The sequence below is a fragment of the Echinops telfairi genome, unplaced genomic scaffold (genome assembly GCF_000313985.2).
Source record: "Echinops telfairi isolate 266 unplaced genomic scaffold, ASM31398v2 ScPeMD7_7;HRSCAF=31, whole genome shotgun sequence".
In the NCBI taxonomy this organism is placed as follows: Eukaryota; Metazoa; Chordata; class Mammalia; order Afrosoricida; family Tenrecidae; genus Echinops; species Echinops telfairi.
In genome coordinates, this window is record NW_022103904.1 from 25,588,712 (window position 1) to 25,596,328 (window position 7,617).

Below are 7,617 nucleotides of genomic sequence, written 5' to 3' on the forward strand. Positions count from 1 at the left end.
GTTTAATAAATTGGGTAATACGAGTGTAATGGTGACTAAAGGGTGTTTTTTCATGTCCTCTATGCTCTAACTACGAAAATATTTGATGTACAAATAAGGAATCCTACTTCGCGGAATTTCATTTATCATGGTAGGGTCTAGAACCGATTAACCGCGATAAACGAGGGTTCATTGTAACCCCCTCCCAGGAGGGTGGGCAACCGAAAAGTGCGTGAAGGGAGATATTGGTCAGTGTAAGACATGGAAAAAAATGATAAATTATATAGGGTTCATGAGGGAGGAGGGTGGGGCCTGAACTGATACCAAGGTCTCAAGTAGAAAGAAAATGTTTTGAAAATGATGCTGGCATCTTAAATGTACAAATGTGCTTGACACATGTATGTATTATGTATTGTGATAAGAGCTGTATCAGCCCCCAGTAAAATGTTTTAACAGATTAAATAGATTTCTTCCAACTTTTAAATTTATAATTAATTTTTATGAAAATTATGAGTATTGTAATGCATATCTGTACATTACCTCTTGAATTCAGTAATTGTTAATATTTTGTACATTAATATTCAGTACATTACTGAATTCAGTAATTGTTAATATTTTGCTATGTTTGCTATCTGGTATTTATGTGTGTATGAATTTTATTTTGAACAGAGTCATTTGAAAATTATTTGTTCACTTTTACTTAATTTAGTATGCATCCCCTGTGAGTGAGGAGAGAGCCCTGTCAAACCAGAGTACCATAATCACACTTAAGAAAAATTAATACTGATTCTCTATAGCATTTAATGTTCCAGTTGTATTTGCATCTCCCTGACTAATGTCTTTTGTCACTGGGTTTTTTTGTTGTCTACTTTTTGACCAGGATCCAAATAAGGTTTGTGGTTGGAAGGGGTGTCAGCCCCCCCACCCCACCACCACCCAATCGTGGGTTCTATAGGCAGAATTGTACGGTTGAGATATATAAATATTATATTAAAGTCATAGAAAGCATGACATATAGGAGAGAGTCAAATAATGGAGTCAGACACATTTCATAGTAGCATGCTCACCTCCCGGATAGCCATGGTCTTACCAGCCAGGTCCGCGCACAGCGTGGGCTGAGGCGAGGTGGGGCAGTAGGAGGCTGGAGAACCCCATTTATTGCTAACCAAGGGTTATCTCTACTTAGGGCGGGGCGTGATTACAGGTAACCATGTGTCACAGGAAGGGGCAATACAATAGGCATAAACATCATAGGAAGGGGATGTGTAATGGGCACAGGCATGACAGGAAGGGGATGACCTGGGGCTGTACATGATAGGAAGGGGAAGGACTAGAGGTATACATGTGACAAGAAGGGCAGACCCTAGATTCATGATGGCGCCTAACCTTGGTCACACTTGGGTGGGCTTGACCTCTCTGGGATCGCCTACAAGGAAACAGTTCAACTACTATCCTTATCAGAAGGGAGTGGGGCCCTTCGTGTTGTGGGATAAACAGTGGTAACTGCTTGCTCTAGATGGCTGATAACCCTTAGGGAGAATAACCCCTGATCTACTTCTAATGACCTCTAAGCGTATAGTTATTCGCAAGCAGCTAAGTTTTGCATATATTTGGGGGAGACAGCTTGGAAGAAATCCTTCTGTTTCCCACAAAGGTTCATGATTACGTTTGATTGTTTTGTCTCTTTAGTACTTTTTAATCTAAAATCATGTCTTACCTGTATTCGCCCTTATGGCATTGAATTTTTGAAAGGACTAGAACAGTTGGAGGAGCCCTTGTGGCTATATTGGGTAAGTGTTGGGCTGCTAATCTCCAGTTTGGCAGTTCAAACCGGCCCCGCCACAGGAGAATGCTAGGGCTATCTGCCCATGCATAAATCCATGCCTTGGAAGCCCTATGTAGGGTCACTTGGAGGCAGAAAGGAGCCTTGGTGGTGTAGTGGGTATGCATTGGACTGCGGTTTGGAACCTCCAGCTAGCTCTGTGCAAGAAAGACTAGGCTTTCTACTTTGGTAGAGTTAACGTCTGGGAAACTCTCAAGTTAAAGGCTGGGAAACTAGCAGGTCATAAGTAAGAATAGACTCGCTAACAGTGAGGTTTTTTTTTAGTTTCGTTGTTTTTATGATTAAGAATTGGCTAGAAGGCAGTAAGTTGAGGACAGTTGTCTTTCAAATGTGTGTGTGGTGTGTGTGTGTGCATGCGTGTACATGTATAAAGTAACAAAAATGAGTCTCCCGACAAACTTGAAGCTATTGCAGATTCCATCCAGACCACTGCAATAAAACAGATACTGTTCATATAAAGTTATGCTTACAATATATAGTTAACTATTAAAGGGACCTTAGTGACACTTTGGGTTAGGCATTGGGCTGCTAATCACAAGGTCAGTGGTTCGAAACCACCAGTCACTGGTAAGACTGTCTGTTCCCATAAAGATTTACAACCTAGGAAACCTACTAGAGGGTCACTGTGAGTTGGAATTGCCTCTCTACAGGGGGGTTTGATTTGTTTAGGTTTGGTAGTCTATTTAGTATGCAGTATCATTATGAAAAAGTTTAAAATATTCTGAGTTACCCACATGTGACCCAGAGACATAAGTGAGCACCTCCTCTTGGGAACATGACACTGATAGACTTGCTCAACCCAGGGCTGCCACAAAGCATCACTTCGTGAAAAAGATGTGCAGCTCAATAACATGAAGTATGGAACATGAGGTATTGCTGGGAAATCATTTTAAAAAACACTTTTATTCAACAAAATGCCAGAGTGTAATTGTTTCCCAACACACCATCCATCCAGGTCTATATGAGGGGGTACAAAAAAACCTGGATTTCCCCCCCCCCCAAATAATACATTTGTCAAATCTGCAATTCCATTCTTAGAAAATTTTCAAGCTCATCACTTTGGATGGCTGACAGCACCTACCTCTTTTTTTTTTTTTTTCACTTCTACATTGTCAAATTGCTGCCTTTTCATATCCCTCTTCATTTGTAGAAACAAAAAGAAGTCCCACGGAATAAGGTCAGGTTAGTCAGATGTGTGGGGCAAGAGAGGAATGCTGCTTTTTGCCAAAAACTGGCGCACTGAGATGCCAGTGAGCAGGGGCGTTGTCATGGTGGCACAACCAGTCCCCGTCTGCCACAAATCAGGGCTTTTTTGTTGCACGCTGTTATGCCATCTTTTCGGAACCTCTAGCTAGAATGCTTTTATAACAGTCTGACCTGGTAGAACGAACACCAAATGCACTATCCCCCTCACATCACATTCAGGTTTTTTTGGGGGATACCCCCTCAAATACTTCTGAATTTAGTATTCCCTCACTCTTAACCCTTCCTCCCTAAACTCTGCATTCTTCTGTCAATACCATGTCAAAACAGTGTTGGCATCCCCTCGAGAGACTCAAATAGGATTCTTTAGAGCAGTCTTTGAGTTTGGAGAACAAAAATAAGTGTAAAGGAGCAAGATCAGGGCTGTAGGGAGAAGGGGGTAAGATTTCCCAATGACATTCTCTTAGGACAGCAATACTTTTTCATTTAGCCTCATAGACATATTTCTGAAATGTTTTTTCCTAGTTTCACGCTTATTATGAAGGAGGTCCATATTATCAGTTCCACAGCGAAAGCCCTCCATAATCAATGCTTTTTTGAATTTCTCCCAGCATCCCATTTACCATCCTCCTTTCACTCATATCTAATCTTGTTGTTGGTAGGTGCCATAGAGGCGGGTATGAGCCATGGCAGCACAGCATAAAACTCCTTACTTTCTGGTCTTGTATCCAAAAGAGGAAATCCCAAACTTGTTGCCATGAAGTCAACTCTGTATCAAGTCCTACAGAGTAGAACTGCCCCATCTGGTTTCCAGGACTGTAATCTGTAAGGAAGCTGCCTGCCATAGCTTTCCCTCTGAGCAGCTGGTGGGTGAAACCACTGACCTTTTTCTTAGCACCCAGGCACTTACCCTCTCTGCCACCAGGGCTCTTGCTATTGGATCAGCCTGTTCAAACCTTAGAAATTCAGAATTAGGGAGAGTGGAAATTCAGTCACAGGCTGGCTGGTGCCTTTATGTTCTGAATATAAGTAGCCCTGGTAGCCTAGTGGTTATGTGTTGGGCCGTGATCCACAAGGGGGCACTTGGAAACCACCAGCCGCTCTGAGAGGAAAGGATGAGGCTTTCTCCTTCACAGAAACCCACAGGGTTAGTCTCAAACCCCCTGGGGTGGCTCTACCCTGCCCTATAGGGTGGTTCTGAGTCAGAATTGGCTGGATGGCAGCGAGTTTGAGAGTTTCATAGGACAGAAAAGCTGTATGACTTTGGCAAAGTCACTTCCCTTCTTTTTCTTACAGAATAGCTGGTGAACTTGAACTGCAAACCTTGAGGTTAGCAGCCCGATGAATAACCCCCTACACCATTAGAGCTTCTGGTATAAAGTGAGAACATGGTTATATGTCTTTGAATAGTCCATGATTATAAAGGGGTTTTAAAAAGCCCTTTTAGTTACACTTTTCCACAAATTTTTTGAAGCCCCCCCTCTTAGAAAATTTAAATATATGAGAAATTCAGACACTTCTGTTGTGTGGATGAGATTGAATTAACCTGATTGGTTGTGAGGTTCCCATGAAATAACTAATGTGAAAAATGCAAAACTCATTGCTATGTAGTTGATGCCATAGCAACCTTATAGGTCATGGTAGACTGCCCTTGTGATTTTCCGAGACTGATTCTTTATGGGAGTAGAAAGCTCTGTCTTTCTCTCTAGGAGCAGATGGTGGTTTCGAACTGCTGACCTTTAGGATCTCAGCCCAGTGCCCAACACTGTATCCCCAGGGCTCCTACTCTTTTGAAAGCTCCTGAAAATGACACAGGATTGTAAAACATGTAACAATTTTATGAGCAAAGTGCATCGGGAAACAGCTGCTCTGGGCTGCTTCTGCTGCAGTTACTCCAGTAGTTAAGAGAAGGTCTCAATTTCCGCTGGCCTCTAGTTATGCTGGAAACAGTTAAATTGATACTGCGCTCATTTGTTTTCTGGAATGGGAATAATTGGGTCTGATCTCTCTCTCTTTTTATATCCTTACAGCTGTATTATCAAGTCCTAAACTTTGGAATGATTGTCTCCTCAGCACTAATGATCTGGAAGGGGTTAATGGTAATAACTGGAAGTGAAAGTCCAATTGTAGTGGTGCTCAGGTAATAATTTTTCTTTTCAAGATGTGCAATTGCATGGCATTCAAGAGTCTTACATGGAAGGAAAACTGAGCTATTAACATGTTCTCAGTGACTGGTACACTAGCCCCTTTGAAACTCCTCTTTCCTAGAAGAGAGCTTGAAAGAAAATTAGATGTTACTCCTGATGGGGAGGAAATTCTCCCACTGGTAGGCACTTCTCACTCAAATCCACAGGACTCATGACCTTTCTATACAAAGATTATATGAGAGCTTTATTTTTGACACATGTTGCATTTGAATCCCTTTAAGAGTGTTATTGTATTTGGTTTCCCTGAAATTCTCTTTCTTCGTAACTTTCCATTTTGAGCCACCAGGCGTCATATTCAGTTCAAGAGATTTTATAGTATCTCCGCATCTTAGGAGTTTTTCTGCAGCATATTCCCCGTGTCAGTAGAGAAGCATAACTAATTATTTTTGTTTCTCATTCTGACCTTTAAATATCACCTCTAAACTAGACTCAGGAATAATAAAGATACTGATGCCATTTCTTCATGGGATAAATATTACTGATTTCTTTCCCCCTTCACTATTTTCTCCCCAGTTCTTGCACTCATATCTTAGTGATTCAAAAATACAATGTAGTAATTCATTTGGATAATTACCAGTTAGCTATTTGCGTCATTATATTTTATTTTGGGCTTAATTTCATAAACCATCTGAAATCCTTTTTGGAAATGATGGAGTATAAATGTAAAATAAATGGAATAATTAACATTATATAGACAGTAATATGCTTCTTTCCTTTTTTAATCATTTTATTGAGGTCTCTTACAACTCTTGTTACAAACCATGTATCAATTGTATCTGACATATTCGTACATATACTCCATCATTCTTTTCTAGATATTTACTTTCCATTGAGTCGTTAGGATCAGCTCCTCTTTTTTTCCCTCCCTTCTCCCCACCCCCAACCTTCGTGACCCCTGATAGATTGTAGATTGTTAATTATGTTCAAATCTCACACCGACCGCTGTCTCCCTTCCCCTCTTGTTCTCCCCCTGGATGGGGGTGTGTGGTTATGTGCCATTCGTTACGATCGGTGTCCCCCTCCCTCCCCACCTGTCCCCTACCTGTTGGTATCTCTAGTCCCATTCCTGTTCCTGGGTTCCATGTGTTGTGAGTTCTATCTCTTGCCTGTACCTATGTACATGCTCCCATCTAGTCTAGATTGGGAGGCGGCACTGAGGTCATGATGGGGGTACAGGGGTGAGGAGGCCTCCAGGGAACAGAGCTATATTGCATGACCCATTAGTGCTCTACTGCACCCTGATTGACTCACCCCTCCCTGCGACCTCTCTGGGGAGGTGAGGGGGATGCTCTATTGTCCATAGATGAGCTTTGGGTCTCCGCTCCATTCTCACCAATGCGTTTTTGCTTGTTTGTTTACTCTTGTGAATCTTCTGATGCTCGTTGCCCAGTCGACACCTCATGATTGCACTGGCTGTGTGCTTCTTCCATGTGGGCTTGTTGCTTCTCTGTTGGATGGCCGCTTGTTTAACTTCAAGCCCGTAAGACCCCAGACACTCTTAACTTTTAATAGCTGGGCACCATCCTCTGTCTTCACCACATTTACTTATGTACCCATTTTGTCTTCAGCAATCGTGTGTGTGTGGGGGGTGGTGAGCATCACAGAATACCAATTTGTTAGAACAAAGTGTTCTTGTATTGAGGGAAGGTATGAGCCGAGGCCCAAGGCCTGTCTGCAGCTTCAGTGTATTGCCTTATAAATATATGTACGTAGGTCCCTACCACTATTGTTATAGATTAATGTATCTGCCTAAGTGCACACCTCTGTTTATTTCCCTACCTGTGCCTTTGCTTCCTAGAGCTTGCCTCTGTTTCCTTTGGCCTCCTCCTGCCCCGCCATTGCTTTCCCCCTTTTTCCTCCTCTTAGTGCGTCCTCTCCACTAGCTTGGTGTTGCTCTCATACTCACAGGATCTCTACCCTCTCCTAGATGCTGGTTCCGCTTCCCTAGTTGTTCCCCGGAATATGTTTCTCTTGAAAGGATAACTGTGACCCCTTCATTACTGTATTATGTCCTTCCAGCTCCAACAGGTGTTTGGAGGCTCTGGATCTCCAGTAGACTCACTCCTCTTTTCTTTCTTGAACCTGAGCGGTTTTCCTGATACTTGAGTACAGCTGTGTCAAAGAAATGAATGGATTTTACTAGGTGACCCAGCATTTATTGTGTTTCTCTGAACGTGCAGAGGCATGGGTTTCTAGTTCTTTCTCGATCTAACTCTACCCTTGGGCCAGTTACTTATTCGCTGAACCATAGTTTCTTCATCCATAAAAAGAGTCAACCTAAGGGGGGAAGGGAAGAAGAGGGGATAACAAACACAGGGACAAGGGAACAACAAGCGATCCAAATTGGTGGGGAGGTGGGTGTGGGAGACCTGGTAGGGCAGGATC

The 7,617-nt window shown here is 42.5% G+C and overlaps 1 protein-coding gene across 2 annotated transcripts in view; it reads left to right on the forward strand.

The window, feature by feature from the left end:
- The window catches only part of SEC11A (SEC11 homolog A, signal peptidase complex subunit), a 51,048-nt gene that overhangs the window by 21,129 nt on the left and 22,302 nt on the right, over positions 1-7,617 (forward strand). For both annotated transcript variants that reach the window (XM_004708090.2, XM_045286389.1), the window contains exon 2: positions 5,056-5,165. In XM_004708090.2, the coding sequence (XP_004708147.1) occupies positions 5,056-5,165 (110 nt within the window). The remainder of the gene's footprint in view (positions 1-5,055; positions 5,166-7,617) is intronic.